At 37.3% G+C, this 25,739-nt stretch overlaps 1 protein-coding gene across 7 annotated transcripts in view; it reads left to right on the top strand.

Moving 5' to 3' along the window:
* The first annotated feature begins 228 nt into the window (after positions 1 to 228).
* Positions 229 to 25,739, top strand: part of dysf (dysferlin, limb girdle muscular dystrophy 2B (autosomal recessive)) — a 77,774-nt gene continuing 52,263 nt past the window's right edge. For 5 of the 7 annotated variants that reach the window (XM_084403635.1, XM_084403632.1, XM_084403634.1 and 2 more), the window contains exons 1-22: positions 2,636 to 3,066; positions 10,326 to 10,381; positions 10,521 to 10,612; positions 12,177 to 12,282; positions 15,143 to 15,257; positions 15,428 to 15,645; positions 16,643 to 16,771; positions 16,859 to 16,921; positions 17,010 to 17,060; positions 17,291 to 17,321; positions 17,494 to 17,609; positions 17,720 to 17,846; positions 17,925 to 18,028; positions 18,864 to 18,932; positions 19,019 to 19,062; positions 19,397 to 19,479; positions 20,932 to 21,047; positions 22,421 to 22,534; positions 22,645 to 22,822; positions 23,780 to 23,904; positions 23,991 to 24,097; positions 24,183 to 24,378. In XM_084403635.1, the coding sequence (XP_084259761.1) occupies positions 2,973 to 3,066; positions 10,326 to 10,381; positions 10,521 to 10,612; positions 12,177 to 12,282; positions 15,143 to 15,257; positions 15,428 to 15,645; positions 16,643 to 16,771; positions 16,859 to 16,921; positions 17,010 to 17,060; positions 17,291 to 17,321; positions 17,494 to 17,609; positions 17,720 to 17,846; positions 17,925 to 18,028; positions 18,864 to 18,932; positions 19,019 to 19,062; positions 19,397 to 19,479; positions 20,932 to 21,047; positions 22,421 to 22,534; positions 22,645 to 22,822; positions 23,780 to 23,904; positions 23,991 to 24,097; positions 24,183 to 24,378 (2,334 nt within the window). In that variant the 5' untranslated portion in view covers positions 2,636 to 2,972. Of the gene's footprint in view, positions 461 to 2,635; positions 3,067 to 10,325; positions 10,382 to 10,520; positions 10,613 to 12,176; positions 12,283 to 15,142; positions 15,258 to 15,427; positions 15,646 to 16,642; positions 16,772 to 16,858; positions 16,922 to 17,009; positions 17,061 to 17,290; positions 17,322 to 17,493; positions 17,610 to 17,719; positions 17,847 to 17,924; positions 18,029 to 18,863; positions 18,933 to 19,018; positions 19,063 to 19,396; positions 19,480 to 20,931; positions 21,048 to 22,420; positions 22,535 to 22,644; positions 22,823 to 23,779; positions 23,905 to 23,990; positions 24,098 to 24,182; positions 24,379 to 25,739 lie in introns of those variants that run through there. The other 2 variants (XM_084403631.1, XM_084403636.1) reach the window with 2 other exon arrangements.

The following is a 25,739-nucleotide window of genomic DNA, read 5'->3' as shown; positions in this document are numbered from 1 at the left end:
AAAAGCATCCTGTGCCTTTAAGAGGAGCTGCAGTCTGTGATTGAAAGGACAGAGTGTGTATGAGTCAGACTCGGGGGCATTAGAGCCAGTGTGTGTGAGTGTGTGCAAGCTGCCAGGAAGAGGGGCAGCAACTACAGTCCCATCAGACTGCTGTCCTATGCGCAGTTTGTAGCAGAGCTTTTCTTTCTTTCCTCTCTCTACTCTCTTCTTCTATTTTCATTTTCTAGTCGTGGAGTGAAATTGATTCTTTGGGGACTTATTTAGGATCCTGACACACCCCCAGTGGTCCATCTCTGTGCGGGACCACAGTAAACTGTACTGTGATTCACAAGTGTTACTAGTAGTGGAACCTGCAGTAACTACTGTCCACCCATGCTGCGTGTGTTTATCCTGTGCGCAGAGAATGTGCTGACGCATGATGAGGACATCAGCGATGCCTACTGCACCGTCACTTATGAAGGTAGGAGCCAGACCAGGGTAAATGAGGAAGGATTTTATATCAAATATGTTTGCTTAGACTGGCACTTTCTTTTCTGCACAATCACAATCATTCTCTTTCACTGCCTTGTTGTCAGTCTTCCTACTTTCGACATTCCATCAAGCAGGCTATTATTGGAAAAGCAGTTGCAGTCTCTCTCTCTCTCTCTCTCTCTCTCTCTCTCGTGTATGTTTATGGGTGTCCTGTTGCACTTGGAATATGTGTGTCTGAATGAGTGCTGCAGAGCTGCTCTGTGTTTCTAAGAGATGCTATGTCATCACAGTTTGGTTCAATGTGGGGCTCCTGTTTGTTTTATGTTCAAAGCTTTTAGGGGCCCATAATTCATAAGATGGGCCAGAGAGGCTCCTCTTGTGTCAGCCAGGTGTTCTGTTGGTTGGTTTCTTTGATTTCTTTCTCTTTTTTTGTAACTATATTGAGATGATAGCATTTAATATTAAGACACACACACACACACACACACACGCACGCACGCACGCACACACACACACACACACACACACACACACACACACACACACACACACACACACACACACACACACACACATATATATATATATATATATATATATACAGTATATATATATACACTACCCTATACACTATACTACTACTATATACACTACCATTTTTTTTTAAATAGAAATCAATACTTTTATTCAGCAAGCATGCATTAAAAGTGACAGTAAAGATGATAATAATAAAGATGATGTAATATGGTTTCCTTAAAAATATTTACCAGCGCAGTTGTTTTCAACATTGATAATTATAAGAAAGTTTCTTGAGCACCAAATGTTGTTTATCTACCCCCTCACAGACACGAGTAGGAGTTCATTTCCCTAAGGGGTTATACCCTCTGTGTTTCTTGGGGAATGCAGCTTGTTTGCTCAATAGAAGGCTTGTCGTTGTTGTAGTCATGAGGCAATCATATACCAGCAGGCACAATCAGAGATGGCTATGTTAAAGTGCTACTGTGAACCACCATATCAGATCAATACAATAGAGTATTAACTTTCATTACATCCATTCAGTGGCGTGTTTTAGAATAACTATAATGAGAGTGTGTTCGTTATACTGATTTGATCCGTGCTGTTTTGTTACTGCATCTTTTATGTGGTTTTGGAAGATCTGTCAATTCAAATACAGAAATCTAGATAATTATGACCCATGTAATTCATTCATATATCTATACACAGCCTAGTTAAGGCTGGTCTATGCCTGCTCAAAATTCAGTGTAAAGTTGCAATGTCAGACTAAATTATGCTTTCTCTGACCCATCTCAACATCTATTATGAAAGTAAACAGTTTTTGCTGTGTAAATGCATTTATGCCACCTCTGAGCAGCATTAAAAAGTCTGTGGAAAGATGCAAATGCCACTTCAGAATAAATGTAAATTTAGCATAACATCTCAATCCATTTTTTGTGGATGGTTTATAAGCTAAATGGTAAAGTGTGTAGGCTAGCATAACCAAAATGTTTTGCAAAAATAAGACCTCACTTTCGTGAACATTCCCTCCATCTGCGATTGGTCGGTCAAATGCAGAGTCACTCCAGACTCAAGCAATTGGCCGAGCCACTTTTGCTGTGTCTGGCTGGTTAAGAGGCTCTATATTTAGTGCCAAAGTGTTCTTCTTTTTCAGCTAAATCAACTTCTAGCTGTTTCTACATATTAAGGATAGTTGAAAGTATTTTAACATAAAAACAAAACGAGCAGTCATGGCAGTTCAGCCTGACTGAGTCATGGCAGTAGGTGGTGCTCCTCGACTGGAAATGTCAGCTAACCATTATCAAGCCTACACAGAGACCATAGAAACTCTTGAACTATAACAGACTGACATAATATAAGAACTCTCTATGATAAACTGATGTGCGCAAGTGCCTAAATGAGTGGATTTTAGTATATCGATGTAGGCTCTCAGGTAACATTAAATCAGCAAATACCTTTGCTTACACTAATTGTTACAAGATGTTGTTCACTGCATTTTATAAAGATTTTATATTCTTTAAGGTTTCTATATACAAGTAAAAGTAATATAGTAAGAGAGAAAATGTAGATATAGGAGAGAGAAGAACAAGCTGCAGGAAATGTTTAAATTTCCTCTCGAGTTATGGGCAGGGTCACTGCAGAGGAAAGTGTGGTCCAGAGTATGCTACGTTCCTACATGACAGTCTCTGTGTACACACTTAAGAAGTGCTTGTAAGGGAAGATTGTGAAACTCATTTATCAATTCAGACGCCTTATCAAAGACGCAGGCAGAAATAGATTTTCTCAGGATAGTGGTGGGCTTTTACAACCTCTGATACATTCCATTCTGGACATCACGCTCATCTTCAACTTTGGACCTAAAGATCACAGGACGCTTTTATCTTCAGAGAAACCTTTGCGGGGGTCCTGCCGGGATCTGTACCTCTTCTGTGGTCTGATGCTAGTTTGGCCTGTTTCTTGTTGGAGAGTTTGGGCATCAAGGCAGCATGTTGAGGTGTTTGCTACAGAGGGCGACCAACCTGAGAAATGTAGAAAAGGGGGAGAGGCATAGCGACCCACTTGCTAGTATCACATTCAGAGGTAAGAATTGACACCAAAAATATGATTGACAGGCTTTTTGAGTGCATGAAAAAGTAAGATCTTCAGATTTCGGTCTTTGAGACTCTTTTGGGTTGATGGATGCTAATTGTGGATGCTTATGTACAATTATCAGGAATTGTAACTTCAAACTGGAAAAGAAACATGAGAGCAGAACTTTGTTCCCCCTTTACTAAAAATATTACACAAAGAATGATTCAATAATTTCATGTTAGAGTTAGAAGGACCATTTTGACAGGTCATTCTGACATTTGTTGAGAGGTAGAGATAGCAGATCTCTGACAAATATATGACAAATGATAACTTTACTCTAGATAGATCAATAGATCATTACAGTCAATAGCAGAGTGATGCTATTATATCACTGGAAAATGCTAGATATTCTTAAAGATTTCTGGATAGATCTGAGCTCTGTTAATGATTTTATAAGTTATTTTGTTGAATGAATGAATGAATGTGACAGGCACTGGTTTTAGACTACCTTGCAAACTGAGTGGCAGTTCCTCTCATTGTTCCATGCTTCCTGTTCCAGCACAGGGATGTACAGAAACATGCGTTTGTGAGTGTGTGGGATTGATGAGCTTGAAGTGTTTTTGTAGTCCGAGTTGCCATAGCAACAAAATCATTTCTTCACTTTCTTTCTTATATTGTTATCCCATTTGATTCTCAATTATTACAAAAAACAAAATCGTATGAGTATAATTAAGTTAATAAATATTAAGTTAATAAAGTTTTGGTTTTGTTTTGAGTATGACTTCATTTATTTATTTTCTGATATGCTTTTGCAGGATGCTCAGAGAAACAATGCAGTTCCTGCCTGTGTTATTTAGCAGATCATTGGTGATCATTATCTTCGGAAACAGTTTTCGTCAATATCAAGGAAAACAGATTTTCTGACTTTCATTTGGATATACTTGTGAGAGATATATCCTTTTGGTTTTTACAAAGAGAGCTGTATAGTTGCAGCACTAATTTGGTTATATCTGGCTATATATTCATTCGTTACAGTGTTATTTTAGCATTATTTATATATTATTATAGTGTTCATTCATATTTTAAGTTATTTTTTATTACATATTTTATATTTTTTTTATATTCGTTTAAAAAATATATATATTTCTGTTTAGCCTTATATTTATTTCAGTGTTGGAAATTTCTAAAACTTACTATTATTTCAGTTAATTTGTTTGTCATTTAAGTTTTTCATCTAATATTTATATTTTTTTATTTTATGTAAACCTTATTTCAATTACCAAAAACTATTTTAATACTTTTGAACAAGTAAAAAAAAAAAAATTGTCATTAATTACTCAGCCTCAGTTTTCGATGAAATCTGAGAGCTTTCTGTTCCTCCATTGACAGCCTATGCAGTTACGCATGTGTCATGGTGCTCTCGTGAACACGTTGCAGATAAATATTTTGTGAATAAAGTAGTAAATTGTTGAAAAATTGCGCAAACAAAGCATTCACGTCGCTTCATATAACTGAGGTTAAACTACTGCAGTCACATCGATTTCTTTAATGATGTCTTTACTACCTTTCTGGGGCTTGAAAGTGGTAGTTGCTGTCAACTGAGGGACAGAAAACTCTCAGATTTCATTAAAAAGATCTTCATTTTTAACCTTTCACTTGACTTAAATGAAATTCCACTTATATGGAAATCAGCTTTTGTTCTTCCCCTGTTTAAAGGCGGAGATCCCACACACCCAAATAATTACCGGCCCATTTCCAAGCTGTCAGTCTTGGCCAAAGTCCTCGAAACATTTGTCAGCAATCAATTAAAAGAATTTCTATCTGTTAATAATACCCTGTCTGATTTTCAATCTGGTTTTAGAAAACAACATAGCTACGGCAGCCTTAAAGGTACTAAATGATTTTATTGAATCTGTTGAAAACAAGAAACACTGTGCAGCCTTATTCATCGATCTATCAAAAGCATTTGATACGGTTAGTCATATTTTACTGATACAACGATTATCTAGTATTGGATTATCTAAACATACGATTGGTTGGTTTAATAACTATCTTTCAAACAGAACTCAATGTGTACAGGCAGAAGGTTTTATCTCTGGTTCACTCAATGTCACTAAAGGTGTGCCACAGGGGTCAGTCCTAGGACCACTCCTATTTACTCTATATATAAATAATATTGATCATAATGTTCATAATGTAAAGTTTCATTATTACGCTGATGATACAGTTATATATAGTTCAGCATCCACACCCAATCTGGCTCTCTCTCAGTTACAGCTTGCATTTGATATTGTTCAGCGTAACTTAATTGAATTAAAACCAGTTTTAAATGTGGATAAAACAAAATTAATGTTGTTCTCTAAATCCAAATCAATCCCTCTGCCTATTACTACGTCCCAAGGATCAAAAATTGAGTTTGTGTCTCAGTATAGGTATCTGGGGATTTTAATTGATGACGCTCTCTCCTTTGGCCCTCATGTCCAGCAACTGGTGAAAAGATTGAAAGTGAAATTGTGTTTCTACTTTAGAATTAAATCCTGTCTTTCCTTTGAGGCAAAAAAGAGGCTTGTTGCAGCGACTTTTATGTCTGTACTGGACTATGGTGATGTTATATATATGCATGCATCTTCACAGTGTTTACATGCTTTAGACACTGTTTATCATGGTGCACTGAGGTTTATAACAAATCTTAAAACTCTCACTCATCATTGTGTGTTGTATGCTCGGGTTGGCTGGTCTGCGCTGTCCATCCGAAGACAAAAACCCTGGCATGTTTTAATTTATAAATCTATCCTGGGTTTACTTCCTTCATATCTTTGTACATACATCTGTAAAAAGTATCCTTCTAGCTATAGCCTCCGGTCACAGGAATTATTTTTACTGTCTGTTCCAGTGGTACGAACTGAATTTGGGAAAAAGGCATTTAAATTTGCTGCTCCCTCTGCCTGGAATTGTTTGCAAAGTACATTGAAACTGAGGAAACTGGTCCCGTTGGACACTTTTAAAATAGTTTTAAATGATTTGGAGAATGAAACATCGGGCTGTAGATGTTTTAGCTAGTTATGTGTTTGATATTGAAATTTTATTGGATTTGCTTGTGTGTGTATGCGTGTATGTATTGTTGGATGTTATTTGTTAAACTTAAACGTGCTGTGTCTGTCAGTCTTGGCCAGGACGCTCTTGTAAAAGAGATTCTTAATCTCAATGTGCTTCTTTCCTGGTAAAATAAAGGTTATAATAATTTGTGTTCGGAAGATAAAAATGTCTTATGGATTTGGAATGACATGACATGGGGGTAAGCAATTATTGGCAGAATTAAAAAGATGTTTTGTGAACTAACCCTTTAACACTGATTTGTTTGCTCATTCATTCTCTTGTTACTTTATTAATTTTTTGTTCATTACATTTAAACTGTGTTAGAAAGATTCATTAAACCCCCTTTTCCGTGCACTTTATGCCATAGCTTGAGAACTTCCTCTCTGTATCATTACTGAGGGTCATCTCTTTTTCCACCTCTTTTTCATGCGATGCAAAGGCTTCCCCTCATTCTGTCAGAAACAGATACTGAGTCACTCTATCCACTCTATAAACAATGACACCAAACAATTGCAGGAAAATAAGGTGTTCTGGCCTTTATTCTGAGTTGAACAATTAGTAGGTCACTACTTTAGTGCTTGTGGTTGTAACACATTTCGCGGCCACACCTTTTTATTATTTGTTTTTCCATTTACTTTGTTCTAATAATTGTATAGATATGCATCTTTAGGTTTTAGTTTCAGACTGCTGCCAATTTACTAACTGGTCTGATTGCATTGTAATCAGAACAATCTTGTGTTTTCTTAATTATTTGTTTGTGTATACAGTGTGTCTTCCGGTCTATGTGAATGTTAGGGAGAGGGGATGAAAGACATAAAAGTAGCTGCAGTAAGTGTTTTTATCCTCAGGCACGGTATCAAATACCATCACCATTTATAGACATCACAGAAGCAAATCATCCTCTCGGTCCAACTGCCAGAGTCCTTAGTTTGAGCTCTGAGTAAGCAACAATATATGCAGACTGCGCAAGAGAGAGAGAGAGAGAGAGAGAGATACAGAATGAGACTTTGTACAGAGAAATGTAGACTATTGGCAGTGCTGAAAAGGTATCAGTATCTTCTGCATCTAGAGATGAGATCTAGATTGTGTTTAATAAAAACTAGTGTTGTCACAATACCAACAATTCAGTCAGTACCAATACCACTAAAATTTTACTGTTCTCTGTACCAATTTGGGTACCGTAACGCTATTGTAACTATTTTATTTCTTACTATTTGAAAATTTAAAATATTAAATAAATGAAAATGTTTGATTATAAATGCTATTCATAAGTAAATAATAAATTAAAACATTAGCATGTAGCCTTTAAATATCGTTTAAATAAGTAAAAATTGCTTTAAAAAGATCAAATAAAAAAAGAAGTAATAAAAAGAAAAACAAAAGAAAAACAAATTCCATGTAACAGAGCAAGTGGCAGGTCTTGATCTATTCTGACTTTTTTTTGGGCACACTATGTAACTTTTTTGTTCAAAATTAACCAAATTTAAATGTGAATACATCATCAATCCTTCTTCCAAAATGTGTTTTTGTCTTACCATGATAAGTGTTTATATTTTAGACCTAACGGGATGGTTTCTCATATCCGTATATAGAGAAAAGTTGCTCTGGCTACTTCGATGCTTGGTGTAGGAGTGGTGTTGGTTAGCACACTAAATCTCGAACCTCTAGGGAATCACCCATTAAAAAAAAAAAAAAACGTGAATAATAAAACAAGAATCAACATTAGCTTGGCTTTTTGGAGATGGTGAGAACAGGGATTTGAAATGTTGTAAAAGTGACATGGAGATGGCGATTTTGTAACTCAGCAGTTGAATAAGGTATTTTATTGAACAGATAAATTGCCATATGTTGCTCTCTAACAGAGTTAATTGTAAAGTATTACTGTGAAGGGTCATTTCATTATGGATTGTTGTAGCGCTGTGCTAGGAATTACCGTGTCTGTTAATGTGTATCAGTAACATCTTCAGCTAGTCAGCTTGAGATCCTTTCCATCTAAGCTGGTTATATCTCTTAAACCTAGTGAATGCTTTATGAGCAGTAGGATAATCGTATTCATCTGCACAGTCACGCAGACCCGAAGCAAAACCAAAATAATGTTCTTCCGCAAAATACACGCAGTTTTGTTTTTTAACCGCTACATAGTGTTCCTTAAAAAACACCTATGATTGGCCATTGCGTTCATACGCTCAACAAACATGTCTGTAATTGGCAACAATGCAGCGTTGTAAATAGAAACCTTTTTCACGCTGGCCACAGAGTGCTCACACTCTAGCAGGCGGAATTTGCATATAAAATTATAGTCTATACATAAAAATATTTTAAATATTGTATTTTGATGAGTCATAATTATAATTTGACAAGTCAGAATAATTATTAGAGATATCTACAAGTTACTCTAGTAAGAAATTCAATGTGAGAAATCTCTAAATACGTTTTGACTAGGTATTTTAAATTGACGCATCATACATTTTGAAAAGAGAAGAGAAAAAAGCAATGGAATTATAGACCAAAACTTGAAATATAGTACTGTAGTGGCAATTTTTCATTAAACAATCATCAACTGCGTAAGAGACACTCTGAAATTCAAAATGATCATTAAAAAAGTATTTTATTCTTGCAAGAAGGCCCAGTTGCCACACAGAAGTCATTAGTACAGTCTGTGAAACAAGTGCGACGAAGGGAGGGAGGGCAGAGGAGCCTTTATAGTACTTTCAAGGTCTTCTGCTCACAGGCCCTTATCTAAACAAGGGAAGGTTTATCTGCTAGTGACCTAATCCTGCTGAGTTTATTCCTACAAACTCAGAAGTCCCAAATGGGACTACCTCTGATCCCAAGGGGTCAGAGGTTCCCTTTTCAGCTGTCTCCCCCTTTGTCTCACAGTGTTCACATTAATCATAAAATTGAAAAATCAGGAGCACACCTAGAGTGTGAAAATTAAAATTCCCATTACAGTACAAATAAACGCGTGACTGACAAGTATGCATCATAATCAAGGCAGACCCAGTCAAAAAAGTGACGGCTGGATTGTACAAGTTAGTAAAAGTTTAACTGGTATTAACACTGATGACACTGATTAGTGCATTACTTTGTATATGGATTAGGCCTTCTGTGTCGATTCAGGTTTACTCCTACCTTGTTAAGGTAGGTCACAATAGGCGGGTACCAGATTGACTCAGTATTAACAGTACTGCAATTTTTTTAAGTGAAGTATTGACTTGGTACCGAAGAACCAATTCTTTTGACAACATGAACACTAACTGAATAAATGGATTTAGACTGGGCCTGAAACTCCAGCATCTCAGTCTTGTTATTTTTAACTCATACTTCTCAAAGGTATGGTTTCCTGGCTATTTCTCAGATTGTATCCACCCATTGACTAGTATCGGATGTGTTTTTGAAATACACACCAAATAAAGCCCAAGACTTTGAGGGTCAGATGGTTAAGAACATTCCAACCAGTTTCCATCACATTCTGGTCGAGGATGTCATAGCATGCCAGTGTTTGCTTTTTTCCTGAATCTTTTGTTGTCCTCTTCTGGCTCTTGGTCTATTTCAGGAAGGCAAAGAGGGTTTTCCCACAATGCAACAGAGTGTATATCTACCAAAGAACCTTGTTTTTATTTGATTCACATCTCTTGACATCTACCATCAAAACAGGAAGATAAACAGAGCTCTTTCCTAAAACACTTTATAGCGTGACTGACCAGTGGTGATTTGAATGGATACAATGGATATGCCATACTATTGGTAGCCTACTTGTTTGTGCATGTGACTTCTGTAGCTCTAATGTAGCAAGAGGTCTCAAAACACACGGGCAATGTGTGTCTGCTCATTAGATCAACTATTAATTGTCCTTCACCGATTCAGGCTCAATGTCAAGCCTAATCTGTGTTCCTCTGGAAATCTTTCATCTGTATTTGTCAGGTGGAAGTTAGTACCCATTGTCCATCTTCCTCTCACTGAAACATTGTCATCACGGATTTATTGGAGGCCGGCCACTGCAAAAAAATAACGTCAGATAGACTGTCCTCATATGCCCTATCTGAAAAGATGTTTCCCTAATCAAATAGTTTTTCAAATCTTTATTTTGAAACTTTTAAACGGTAGTGTATATCTCATGAAAAACTCACAGACACACCAACTGTACTTTTCCTTTTTTCATGTTCTTGTAGGAACAAAAAAGAAGACCAAAATCATCAAAAATAATGTCAGTCCTGTCTGGAACGAGGTTGGTTAATTGATTCTTACATCTAATTGACTCTTACATCTAATTGACTAATATCAATGAACCACTAATACTTGTTACCATAATGCTTTCCAAGTCGTCATTCTGTTCCTTTTTCATCATTCCCTTTTCTTTCTTCCAGGGCTTTGAGTGGGACTTGAAGGGAGTTCCTTTAGATTCTGCAGCAGAGCTTCATGTTGTTGTCAAGGACCATGAGAAAATGGGCAGGAATAGGTAAGGTCTTTCTTTCTCTCTCTCTCTTGTTCTATCTTTTTACTCCCTGTTCATGAGAATGTAAGAGTGTCTCAGAATAATCTGCAAAAGCCACTTCTCTGCCAACATAAAACAATTGCTTAACAATTCAGTTGGGAGAGCTGTAGAATTTATGGAATGCGCCATTGTTTAAAGGACTAGTGGTATAAGTGTGGAATGTGGTAAACAGCCACGCAATATGCTGTGCGTTCCCATTTCATCATCGTGACCAGAAGTGGTTCACAACTGGGTTTTTTCTGCATCTAATACCCATGACATTAGGCTGATATAGGACTTACTAAATCTGATTTTAGGCCACTTTGTACAGCTATAAAGTACAGCTTAAAGTGGCTAAGGTTTTTAAAATCATAGGCATTATCTACAGTATATTAACACATTAGTATCTATATTACATTATACAGTCTTTGATCTACTACAGAATCCCACTCTGACACTTAAATGAAGTTTCTAAGCAATATAACTTATTCTGACCAAGGCTGCAAAAATACAGCAATAACAGTCATTTTGTGAAATATTATTACAATTTAAAATAACGGTTTTCTATTTTAATTTTTTTATTTCATATGCCTGATGAAGGTCATGGAACTGAAATATTGTTAATAAAGCTATTTTGATACATGTGCAAGTACTAAAAATGTGCAGGACATTTTGATTTTTGATTTATTTTAAAATGTAGTTTCATCCTGTGAATGCAACGCAAAATTGGTCACACATTTCAGAAATCTTTTTAATGTACTGATTATGTGCTCAAGAAATATTTTCAGTGTTGAAAACAGTTGTGCTGCTTAATATTTTTTTGTGGAAACCGTGCAACATTTTTCTTCAGGATCCTTGGATGAATAGAAAGTTAAAAAGAACTACATTTATTTGAAATGGATTTTTTTTATAACATTACTGTCACTTTTGATTAATTTAAAGCATATTTTTACATCATTAGACCTGAAATTCAGTTTAGTCTTTTAAGTCTCAATGTTAACAAATGTTAGACCTAGGAAAATGTATTAACTGTTCATAGGCTTTGTCTCAAAATGTCATGTGAATATGATATACTACACACTCAGTAAATGCTTACTCACAAATACATAATAGAGATAAAAATGGGGTCAGTGAATACTATATTAGCATAACAGAATTTTGGGTGAAATATTGTCACTTTAATGATGGAATAAAGTAATAGGAGAGGAGGAAAAGAAAAGGAAGGAAAAGCCAATTGGATTGAAAGGAATGCCCACAGGAAGTGAGTCAGGGCGGTTTGTCATGTCTTCTCTTTCCTTTTAAACCTTATCTGAGCCTCAGAAAGCCACAGAAGAACAGCAATTTTTAGAAAAGTTGTCCAGACAATGAAAAAACTGTCATTCAGGGACAGATGACTTGTCATGTGTCACAATTGTTTTAGCTTTAGTAACTGTGCATGTGTGTGTGTGTGTGTGTTTTTTTTTTTTCTTGGCATCAGATAGTTAATCCTCATCTTTAAATGTCATTTAGCATGTCATTTGTTAAAATAACCCTTTGTGTATCTTCACAGGTTTCTGGGGGAGTGTCGAGTAGCTCTTCGAGATGTGCTCAACGCTCCAAACCTAGCTGCTACTTTCACTGTGTCCCTGGTAGACACCAAAAGGAACAGCACTGGGGTGCGTTTCTCTGTTTGTCTTCACATTTCATTTTATATTGTCTATTACATTTACATTTACACTGAATGATGGAACTACATGAAGCCTGGACCTTCATTGTTGGTAGCAACATCCCATCTTCATGTCTACCACAGTCTGTACCTCACTTGTATCTCAAATTCATGCCAACCCTGTCCCACAAATAATTTAAGAAAGACATTTTGAAGAAATACTACAAGGGTATTTCTTACACAACAGAGTGCCACTTCCTGGAATTGTGTGGTTATTTATGCATGTAGTTTGACGTTGGGTGATAGAGAACGAAGGAGAGGGAAAGGTGGAGTTGGTTTTCTTAGCTGCTTTGCATCCGTGTGCTCTTGAAATAGCTGAAACCGGAAATAATTACAGGAAAGTACATTATAAGGTATCACCCTGACGCCAGCCTTATCTTAAAAACAACTCCATCATGTAGCTTTTCTTTCCCACCCCTCCCAAAACATCTACATCTTCATTTAGAACTTTGATAAGTAATTTTTCAACTTGACATTTAGCAATGATACACAAATACAAAATGCTACAAAATAATGAACAATGCCCATGCCCATCTCGGTACTTCAGCCGTGCTGAAGCGGTCTCAACAATCCGAGTGGCATTACAGTGGCTGCGGATGCCATATGCCCCAGGAGTCTTTGAAACCGTTTCAGTGGAAAAGCTGTTCTGCCCCTGAATGAGTTCAGGCAGCTCAGCACTGTCTGGGCGCACTCCTTTGTGAGATGGCTGTCATGTTAACCGAATCCAACTCCATGCCGAGAAAAGAGATACTCTGCATAGGGGACCCGAAGTTGACCCGAAGCCCCAAACTGCTGAGGTGCTTGAGCACCAGATTCCTGTTCTCGCACAACAGATCTTGAGAGTGTGCTAGAATGTGCCAGTTGTTGAGATAGTTGAGAATACGGATGCCCACTTCCCTTAATGGGGCAAGGGCACCCTCCACCGAAGGGGAGGACCTTGTACTGGTATGCCCGACCCTTGAAAGCAAACCGTAGGAACGGTCTGTGTCAAGGCAAAATCAAAGCATTGAAGTACTTTTAGGTCAGTCGCAGCAAACCAATATTGGGGGTGAACGGGAGCTTATGAAAGGCCCAGTTCAAGACTCACAGATCCAAGATTGGCCGTAACCCACAACTTTCTTGGGTACGATGAAGTACGGGCTGTAAAAACTCGGACTTCATCTCGGCTGGAGGCACCTGCTCTATTGCATCCTTTGCCAGCAGGACCGCAATCTCCGCACGCGGGACAGGGGGGTCTTTGTTTGCCAATGAGGTAAACAGGATGCTGCTGAACCTGGGGGGCGCCAGGCGAACTGAATTGCATAGCCAAGTCTGATCATCTGAATATGCAAATGAGATGGGCTGGGCAGCGCTAGCCAGGCCCCCAAACTCCGTGCCAGTGGCATCAGTGGAACTACAGACGCACAGGCGGAGGGGCAGCGAGGTTGAGCGTAGAGGCCCAACCCGGGGCCAAACCAATCGTCCAACCGCAACATTCAGGGCAGGGTGGAGGGTTCCACTCAAGCCCGACGCTCGCAGCGGCCCGGGAAAGCATGGCAACTCTGGGTCCGACTCAACCTGCACCATTCTCCTAGAAAGGGGTAGCACTGCTGACTCTTCATCCCAGGAGGACTTAAGTTCACCCTCTGATGCAGCGATTGACATCTCATCCTCCGCAGGAGCTCCAAATGAGAAGCCATGAGATGGACCCATAGACTTATCGGGAAGCTCGACGGTTGCGATGTGTGTGGCCTGTGGGGACTGGCCCAGCTGGAGAGTTTCCACTACAATTCTCAGATCAAGTGGCTGTCTGTGGTGCCGAGAAACCAGAAAAAGGAATAATGGAGGGGACTTTTTCAAGGTACAAAAGGGTATCGATCTTAACATGAACCATCAATAAACGCTGGCTCAGCGTGTTGACGGCCCAGGCTTGTGAGGCAGCGATCGTGACTGTCAGGCGGGGCCAGAAAAGCCGCATCCAGAAACACACGGGTGGAATACCATCTTGAAAAAGATGCAATGTCACCCGTGTTTTGCTCTTTTTATTTTGTTTTTATTTTATATGTTTTTCGCTGAATCTATCTGTGCATTTTGTGGGGTGAAACACTTGGTTCTCCAACAGAAGAACGTCTCTCTTTAGTGATGGCGAATGGCAGAGCCCGTCGAAACAACCGCTCGACTCCGAAGCAAAAAGCTAAATGAATGAGTTGATGGCCAGCTTATATACCCGTATGTCCGGGGAAGTGGCTTGGCTTGCAAATCTCACTTGCCAATCTTCATTGGATCGTTTTCTTACTACCCGAACGTGATTGGGTGCCCAAGTGAGACCCTATACGTCAGAATCAACATAACTTTGAACGTAACTGACTGAAAGGGAACACCATTTAATAACCAATAAAAATGTCTTAAAGACACTGAAAAAAAAAGAAATCTTACTGATCCCAAACTTTTGTATGGTAGTGCAGATTAGAGCCTGTAGTATTACATCTATCATCTATTAGTATACTCAGGTTATTGTATATTGCAGATGTAGTTTGTGTGTTTGTTTTCTGTAGGTTTATGAATAATAAATATAATTCTGGACCAATACACCTCAAAATTATTACGATTCTTGATTACAGATAAATGTATTAAGGAATAACTGACGGCAGCCTGTGATATAATGAGAAAATATCAGAGTTCTAACTATGAGTTTTATTACAGCAAATATTTATTTTTGGAAACAGATGTTTGTTGCACATTTGTTATTGCATCATTGCAGATCTTGCACTCTTTTCTTCAGTCTTTCTGAGAAGTGTCAAAACATCTTCAATCTGTGTTCCCTCTGCCAGGCCACAGTAACCCTGCAGGTTTCCTACATCCCTCCTCCAGGAATGGTGCCCGTCTTCCAGCCTCCTCCACACCCAGAGGCCCAGCACACTCCAGTGGAGCTGGACACAGTTACAGGTCAGTCTACTAACATACAGTAGGTCCCATTCATACACACATGCACTGTTAGAGGATGCAAAAGTTCCATTGCCTAGATTTGATTTCACTAATATTTGTTTGTAAGGGCTGCATCATTATGACATATTTGTGCACTGTGATTCTTTTGACTTGTGTATATGACTGTGTAGTTTTCTCATTGGACACTCTGGGCGAGGATGACACTGAGAGCATGTTGATGATGGAGGTGGTGGAGGAGCCTGAACCTACACCAGGGCCACAGGGGCAGGACATCGGGGCCCCTACAGCACCACCCAAGAAGGCACCACCGAACTTTAACCACGGCCTTAAGAAAAAGAAACGCCAGGGAAACAAATCCTCTCTCTCTGACAAACCCCAGGACCTCCAGGTGTGTATATAAGTATGAATCTTTGTTTGGGTGTGCATCTCTGTATGCCTCTATGAATCCATAATTTGTTTTGTCATGTGTGGCTAGTCTCTACAGGCGTCTGAAAATATGCCACCTTCATAATCTTCAAATATATTTCTTTGGTATATATTTTTTTGCATATGCTAACAACAAAAATGACTTTTTGTCTATAAATTGTAAAAATCCGATTAATAGTGTTTTCTTATTGCTCAGTGCAGAATGGACTCCCTAATTAAAGTATGTATCTGTATCACATGACAATCACTGTCTACTCTTGCAATTGTCATTTTCTCATCGTGCTTCTGCTTTGAAAATAGGGCCACCTTGTGGTAATATAAAGTACTGTGCAATAAGTCAAAAAATTATTTTGGCTGTGAACTTGTTTATTTGCTCAAGGCAAGACAATCTATTCATAAACGTTGGAAAACGACGTTAAAGAGTTTAATTTAGATTTAGAAAATTTTGACTGGACAATTAAAAAAAAAAGTTAAAATATTCAAGTACATCCAAGTCAGTAGTTCTCAACTAAAATGAAAGATTTGTGGAGAAAATGCTAAATAAAAACAATAAAATCCAACTAACAAAACAATTTATAGTAAAATTAATTTGCCATTGGTTGAGGCCTGCTGAATTAGGCATATTCCAACATGGACATTTTATTATTAATACTAAGTATAATTATAAGCAGTAACAACAATAGTAACTATAATATGGATGATTATTATTAAATTATAATAAAATTCTCATTTTAAGGATGTTTTGTTTACTTTTGTATCATGAACAGACATATAAATTTTGATACTGTATTGTCACCATTTGATGTAAACTTACAAAACCAGTCGAGAACCACCAATTTAAGCATTTAGCAAAGGTTTGATCCAAAGATATGTTTAAAAGTGCTTTAATTTCCATATATATTTGAGTTGTTTTGATTTCAAAAGTCCAGAAACATTTATTTATTGAATGTTAATTTTAGGTACGGGTGCGCATTATTGAGGGAAGGCAGCTCCCTGGTGTCAACATTAAACCAGTTGTCAAGGTCTCAGTTGGAGGACAGACGAAGAGAACACGCATCAAGAAGGGCAATAATCCATTTTTTGACGAGGTAACTATTTTTTCCTGGGAATATTTTTTTTTTTATAATTCAGTAAATGCTCAGATGTAATGATATGCATATATTGTTTCCTTTCAGACTTTCTTTCTAAACTTCTATGAGAAACCTTCAGATCTTTTTGATGAACCTATATTTTTATCTGTAAGTTATATTATTATCATTATTAATGTTGTTGTTGTTGTTTCATTGAACAAAAACCAGCAGTTATCTTGTCTATGTCCGTTCAAAGGTATTTGACTCCAAGTCACTACGGAAAGACTATGTTATTGGAGAATTCAAGGTAGATTTGCTCTTATTTCTTATTTTTCTTCCCTCTGTCCTTCTCTTGTTAATCACTGTCTTCATTTGGTGGTTTCTTCTCATTTCCAGTGAGTTCCAGGATATCTTTATTTAGATTTTCTTTACTGGTCACAGGCATGTTTTTTCTTAGATCTATCATTTCCAGCACACATGTGTCTGTTATTTCAGGCTTTGCTAATAATAGTGCTGGTTTTGTGTTTTCTCTTTCAGCTGGATGTTGGCATGGTGTATAATGAACACCGTAAGTACCACATAGTCATAATGTGATGTTAATTGCTCCTGTCCAAAGCACCGTTTTGATTGTGTCTAAGAACAAACAAACCTCTGGACATGTTAGTTTTTTTAGACTCAATTAAGGCAAAATGCCCCCCGATGTTTTATATTTAACCGTTTTTTTCTATTCCACTGAACAGGACATGCTATTCTCAGGAAATGGTTGTTGCTGTCAGACCCTGATGATCTTTCTGCAGGGGCCAGAGGTTATTTGAAGGTCAGCATGTGTGTGCTGGCTGCAGGTGATGAACCTCCGGTAAGTGAGAGAGAGAGATCGAGCATGATTCAGCAGTAGCATGTTAACAAATTGAACCTTATTGTAAAGTTTTCACTCATTCTTTTGAAAACATCAATTCTGTGTGTTAGATGGATAAGAAAGAGGGTCTGGAAGAAAAAGAGGATATAGAGGGGAACCTGTTGAGACCAGCTGGTCTTACCCTGAGGGGAGCCTCGTTTACTGTCAGAGTTTACAGGGCAGATGATCTGCCTCAGAGTGAGTATCAAACACGGCTGTGTGTAGGTGTGTGCCTTTTCTGTTTGCTTCTGTTAATCTGCTCTCCTCCTTTGGCAGTGGATGATGCTCTTATAGACGATGTCAAACACTTCCTTGGTTTTGAAACCAATCGTAAAAACCTGGTGGACCCATTGGTGGAGGTCAACTTTGCAGGAAAAACGGTACTTCTGTCTTTGTAACTAGTTGAATCATGGGGTATTAAGCCTATAAAACCCACCGTATCATATTTGATATTCAAATTTCTAAATTATCAACATGATCAAATGTTGAAATACCTGTTGTTCAGAATCTACTACGTGCCTTCTGTCATCTTACTTTTAAGCAAGTAAAAGGCCTTTTAGTATAATTCAAAAAATGTCCCCATTCAGGTTGAGATACACAAGTCTTTGTGCTTCTTTTTATGAAGTAAACGTAGGAATCATTTTTTTATTGTTAGTAATATTTCAAGATCAACAGTGGTTTACTTGATGATGCATAGATCTTTTTTTTTATTTAGAAAAATGTGAGTATCAAATATGATAGATCAGGCTTTTGAGGAATGTTTATTTGTACATCTTTCATTGTCATTGTATTACATTGCACTGCATTATATGTTTGGCTCCCCACAAAACAAAACATGAGCTTTGATCATAAAACTAAGCATTTAAATATCATCTTACTATGATATATTATTGGCAGATATAGAGTGAGACCTATATTTAAGTGCATTTAATGTAAAAAGTCTGCTATACTGTAATAAAGATCTCATTGATTTAAATTATTGGATAAATATTGCATATTTTTGCTCAGTTTGGGCCTCTGAATAAAACGTATGTTTTTTTTCCCTCTTCCTCTTCGAGTATGAGCTCCATATTCTCCTATATCATACTATATGAGCCATAAAAGCCTAATGTATCAGATATGATATTATTTTTTGGACTATTATTTTATATGTCATGCTTTATAGGATTAATAATTTGCTCAAGAGGTACCGATATTATATTTTTCTATTTCTAGATGAGTAGTAAGATTCTGGAGAAAAACGCCAACCCTCAGTGGAACCAGAGCCTCACTTTGCCCATCAGGGTAAATGACATACCGGTACACTCACCTGACAGAACAACCTAACAAGTCATTCAATAGATGTATTAACAGTCTGTTTTTCACTCCAGTTTCCATCCATGTGTGAAAAGATGAGGATACGCATTTTAGATTGGTGAGTTAAATTTTTCTTTCATGTGTTTAAAACTTACTTGTAGGGTAATCGCTACAGAATCTGTTTAAAGCAAAACTCAAAACTGACCTTTTAGAGAAGGCTTATACTATGAGTCTATTTGAGCTTGTTTTTTCTGTATGTAAATGTCTTTGTATGTTATTTTATTGTTTCAAATGGTGTTGTCTTTAAAAAAAAATTACAGCACAATGGTCAGCGACAGTTGATTTATTGTGCTATATAAATAAATAAACTAACCACCATATGTTAATATGGATTGCTTTATTTATGATGAAAATGTGTTATCTTACATACCTTCCCATTCTCATTCTCTCAGGGATCGCGCTAGCCACAATGACGTTATTGGCACTACACACTTATGTATGTCCAGAATCTCAGCCCCTGGAGGAGATATTGAGGGTAGGCAGTGTTTTGTTGTCTACAAATTGCTTCTCAAAATACAGTTTGATTGAAGGCTTTTGTTAAGTGCAATGGCAAATCTAGAGGGTCATTGTCTTGCTTTGCAACTTTTGTACTCTCTATGTCAGTGGTTGTCAACCTTTTTGACTCCAAAGGCCCCTGTTGTCCTCAATAAGATTCAAAGACACCCCAGTCCCCTCCCTGGTTGAGAACCACTACTATATACTAACCGTTTATATAGTGTATTGGTGTGTATTAAGTGTATTAATTCTGCACAACTAACAACGTCAAATATACCTACTGCAAAATGGTACATCTTGTCAATTGTCAATTACCATTGCAAGAGCTTAACAGTCAGTCCTTCCCAAAACTCACATTGGTTGAGCCAGAACTTGACATGTTGAGTTACTTAACATGTTTGCCACACTCTTTGGGAAGTCAAACAGCATCAAGAAATGTATTTGTAGTGTCTGTCTACTCTATTTATCTAGTAGTTGTAAGTAACGTATCATCTAAAGAAAATATTCTTCACCTTAAGTGCATTTGTCAATGTTGAGAGACATTTTGAGTAATGTGTTGGTTCCAGTGTTGAAGTGAGGAAAAACACTACTTGTTGTTTGCTAGCTGATTTGTTGTCTTGATTTTGTATCACTTCGTATTGTCATCATGTAAGTAATGAATTGGCATTGATTTGAAACTCGTGAATGAAATTAACACTGCATTTTGGGGAGTGTTGTGCAAAATTAGCTTGTATGTTTTACTCTGAATTAGAGACAAGGAAGACTAAAACTACTATATATTTTTTTAGCTACTTTTTTAAACTTTGGCATCTATGCTATTGCCAAGGAGGTATGACAGATCAAAATTGTATTATTGTTGCATTTGAGGGAAAAAAACAAGTGATTGTAGTATATTTTAGTGTAACTGAAATTGGTTTCAGTATGTTAGCAGTTAGCAGTTAGTTGTGATATATTGTGTGTTGCATAGAGTGAGTTTGGTGTGCAAATTTAACTCTACGTCTGGTGCAGACATGATTAATAAAGGCCCGTTTGCATGGCATCGGCTGCACTGCCTGCAATATTCACTTCATCAATCCTTATTTTGTCTCAACTTTTATTTCTCTCTGCACTCAGATGAGTTCCTTCTCAGGACCTTCCACAGCACCAGTATGTGTGTCTCTCTGATCTCAAAAATCTGTGCTACCCTTCCTATAGATCACACCAATGGCTATGTCAGATTTTGCCTTTTGTTGGGCTATAGTGCTTATAGTTTATAAATTGCCTATAGCTTTATTCAGCTAGTCTTTAGATAAGGTGTTTTCTATGACTAAATGGCAAATGTATTTGCCATTGAATGCGTCAACACGTTTGCAATTTGCTATTTATTTTTTACTGCTCCTAAAGCTAGAGGTAACTGCTGTGTGTCTAATTCTTGCTCTTTTATATCAACAAGTTGATGACAATATAGGCTTTCTTCCGACCTTTGGCCCCTGCTTTGTCAACATGTATGGGAGCCCTAGAGAGTTCACAGCCTTCTCGGACCCACATGAGGCACTAAACCTGGGAAAGGTGAGATTTACTATATATATATATATATATAAATTATACTTTTACAGAGTTTCTTAAACTTGTTTGTAAAATATTGTCTTTATATTTTTAAAAATCAAAATTGTTTCACTACATTGATTTTGATTTTTACACTGGCAGTTTAGTTTGGAACGGGGCACGGTTCTAATGAAAAATTGGTAATGCGAAAGCTGTCATGTGGACTCAGGTTTTACCGAACCCGAGACTACCTGAAGGAAGTGCTCAGGTGTGCCCTTATTCAGGAAGTAAAGTAAACTGCGCATGTGTTTTAGCCGATAACGATGTATTTAGTTAAATAAACCACATGTAAGGGATGATAGTGTTGATGATTTACCTTGGATATGAGCGCGAGTGAGTCTGCAGTGTATTGGCGCATAGCGAGTGCAGTCAGGGAGGCAAATGAACGGCAATCCACTGTCTCCTCAAAAGAATCTGTTTGCAAGCAGCAGAAAGCCTCCTTATGTGATGCACATATAGTAAACACAAGTTTGTACTCAGCTGTGCATAATAGCACCAAATTAATAAAAAACAAAACAATATATTGACCTGTGTAGTGTTTTATATCATGCGCTGTGCATGTTTGTGATTAGCCTACGTTAGATGCACGCAAATACATCAGGGTGTGACAAATAAACTCACAGCAAAGTTCTTTTTCGTTTTTTGCTTAGAACTAAAAATATAGGAAATACCCTTTGTAGCGATATACTTTTAAAGAACATCGAGACGTCATCCACACTGCTGAGAGCGACATTTAGATTAATATGTAAATATGTGCACGCTTAATTCCCCTCAATAACAAAATAAACACGCAACAAAAATGACAGCGGTGAGAAAACAGCAGTTAAGAAAGCATCTGATCATAGCGATGTGGATATGTTTGCACAAGCTCTGCAATTCACAGGCATCATATCGACAGATGAGGTAATTAAAATTACAGTTATGATAGTTTGATTATAAAGTACTTTTGAGACAATAGATGATATAGATCTGACCATGTGAGACTATAGTTTGAATGAATCACTTTTCTTTGCATGACACATTGAGATTACAGTACAGAATGGCTCATTCTGCATTATCCTAAACATTGTATAAGCATGCATTTCATGTGCCATTAAACAGAAGAGAGGCTTTTGGGACCATGCATGAACATCAGATACTTTAGATTTTCCCGGCAAAACGTCCCGAGTCTTTCATAAAAAACCTAGGAAGTCGGGGAAGGTGTTCTTTTGTGTTTTGTTACAAGCTATTCACACCAAAAAAAGTGATTAATACATGTGAATTCTTACATATACCCCCTTTAATATTACTAACTTTAATAATACGTTAAGATCCTATGTGTGTGTTTTTTGACATAGGGAGAGGGTGTGGCCTATCGGGGACGTGTGTTGCTAGAACTCATTACGAAGCTGTCTGATCAGGTGGAGCAAAAGATTGAAGACATACACCCTGATGACCTGCTGGTGGTAGAGGTGAGAACACAGTTATTCCTCCTGGGTTTAGCATCAGACATGAGATCATTTGACACAGGAATGCATCATTTAATATCAGTGAAAGACCACAGTTGTGTTGTGTCACACAGAAATTTATGCGGAAGAGGAAGTTCTCCCTCTTTGCTGCATTCTACTCAGCCACTCTTCTTCAGGATGTGGATGACGCGATTCAGTTCGAAGTCAGTATTGGTAACTACGGCAACAAGTTCGACAACACCTGTCTGCCTCTGCCCTCCACCACTCAGTTCAGCAGGGCTGTGTTTGATGGTGAGAAACCACCTAATGATTTAGACTTGAACTGTTTAGATCAACCATACATTTTGGAACGCCCCAGCACATAAAATGTCCATACTGCTATTTCACTTTGAAGTGGATTCTTGTGGCATTTGTTATTCCTTTAACAGAAACACCAGAAAAAAATGTCTGTGTTAAATTTAAATATTATGTGTGTGTGTGTGTGTGTGTGTGTGTACAGTATATGTGCCATTTCTTCGAAAGAAATTAAGTTTTATTCAGCAAGGGTGCATTATCAATTTAATGAACCCTTGCTGAATAAAATTCATAGTCAATTCAAATTTCAAAACCAATTCAAATTTCTTTTGAAGAGAAAGTGACAGTAAAGACATTTACTACATTTGTAACATTACAAAAGATTTTCTTTTGAACTTTCTAATCATCAAAGAAACCTGTAAAAAAATGTATCACGGTGTGCACAAAAATATTAAGCAGCACAACTGTTTTTTGATAATAATAAGAAATTATTCCTGAGCACCAAATCAGTATTTTAGAATGATTTCTGAAGGATCATGTGATGCTGAAAATTCAGCTTTGCCATCACAGAAATAAAATACATTATAAAATATATTCAAATAGAAACCAGTTATTTTAAGTTTCTGTATTTTTACAAATAAAAGCAGCCTTGATGAGCAAAAGAGACTTCTTTGTAAAACATTAAAACATTTTACTGAGTCTAAACCTTTGAAAGATAGTGCATATCTATACTAGTAAAAGGAAAAATGCAGAGCCCTGTGTGATTTTGTGGGGGAAAAAAAGAGTTTTAAGTATTTTAAAAAACAAAGTAGTAGGATTGAAGCTTTATGTTACATGAACTGCCCAATAACATTTCATTTTATATTAATATTTGGAAGGATCTTATTACCTATAAGCCAATGAGTGATGCTCAAGTATCTAACATCGCTTCCACTGTTTTACATTGTTATTTAGGCTGCCATTACTACTACCTGCCATGGGGAAATGTGAAACCTGTGGTGGTCTTGTCTTCAGAGTGGGAAGATATCGGCCCTCGCATAGAGGCCCTGAACATGCTGCTCAGCATAGTTGACCGACTGGTGAGTAGCGTTTCTACGGTCAACACAATCATAAGCCAATATATCAAAGCACAATCAGTCATTTCCTAATACGTTTATCCTAATAGGAATCAAACCTAGAGCAGGTACAGCTGGAGCTCAAAGCAAGAAGGGATGAACAGGAAGTGGAAGAGAGGGTTGTCCAGCTGCTTGATGATGTCATAGCCGACTGCAGGTGCAGATGTGTTCAAGTGTTTTGTAAAGCTGTACCGCGCTCACTATGACCAACTAAAGTGTTCTTGTGTGTGTATGTGCTGTAGTGAGGAGCTCCCCGAGGTGGACAAATGGCCCTGTGTGACTCCGCTGGATAAAGCTCTGAGGAATCTGCGCAAGATTAACATGCAGCAGATCGTGCAGACGGCACTGGCGCTCAAACACGGACCAGAGACCGAGCTGAGTGCGGTGCTGGAGCAGGCTGAGGACTGGACCATGAGACTACGTCACCTCGCTGAGGAGGTGAAACAGCTGTAGCTTGCATGTCAAACTGATATATTTTGGTGGTTTTATGCTACCTGCACCTGATTCAAATAGTGATATCAGCCTAATATTCCTGCTGCAGTCTGTGACATTAACGTTAATCAAAGAACAAAAGAAAAAGAGATTCATTCACTGCTCTTGACTGATTAACTTTTGTAGCTTTAATAGGGATTAATCAATATTTAATTTATTTATATAGTGAAGACTGTGCAGTGTTATGTTACATTTGATTGTATTATTTAATTTCTGTAGTATTTGTAACCTGAATACTTACTGTTAGACCTACCTGGAATTTTTTTTTTTCATTTGCTTAATCTGTGCTGTTGTATTTATTTGTGTTGTCGCTTGTAATTTGTTTATTTGTTCTTATTTTATTACTGACTGTTTACTTGTCTTTAAACATGTTTTAACTTTATATTAGTTAGGCTAAAGCCAATTGTAATCGAGATAATCGAGATTGTAATCGAGAATTCATTGTGAAATTTTACTGATATGTAAAAGATTGGTGCAGTGCCAGACTTCTGGGGGCCCTAAGCAAAACTTTGTAGGGGTTGCCCCTGTCAGTGCATTCATAAAACCACAAAATGACCCCCAACCTCTTAAGGCCGAAATTACGTCCACGTAACATTAAGTCCACGTTATGTCAATCACGCTTGCACACTGCCTCCGAAACTTTAGTCCGTCATAAAAAAATTCGGATCAGGTTCGGTTTCTGTGTTTTCCGCATCCACGGCAAGCATTTTGAATGGTGTTTTCACAATTCAGAGCCACCGAATCACGAATATTCACAAATACGAAAAAACGCATGCGAAACTTTCGGACTCAGTGTGCAAGGACCTTTAATCTTTTCTTTCAGAGCAGTTTCACTGTCAACCAACAACAGTGAGTTGAAACAGTCATTAATAGCATAAAAAATTACATTAAATTAAAAATAATAGGACAAATACAATAGAAAAAAAAAGATACAAATGAAATAAACAATTTAGCCTATAGTCTACAGAAATTGAATGAAGTTATACAATTTCAATATTAAACTCTTAATAGTCTTCACCATATGAATTAAATATGACACATTGAATGTAGTACATTAAATGACACAGACAGCAGCAGGTTTATTAGGCTGCTGTCACTTTAAGACCAAATGCCAGACATCCCAACCTGCAAAAAGTCCCCCCCCCCCCCCCCCCAAAAAAAAGGAAGGAAGGAGGACAAGCATATGACATATATTTTATATATATATATATATATATATATATATATATATAATTTCTATAGGCCCATGAAATTACTTGTTAATTATGTTAAAATATGTAGATTACTTTTAATATTTATATAAGCTG

This window comes from Rutilus rutilus (assembly GCF_951802725.1).
Source record: "Rutilus rutilus genome assembly, chromosome: 3".
NCBI lineage: Eukaryota > Metazoa > Chordata > Actinopteri > Cypriniformes > Leuciscidae > Rutilus > Rutilus rutilus.
This window is presented reverse-complemented; position numbering and strand designations above follow the sequence as displayed.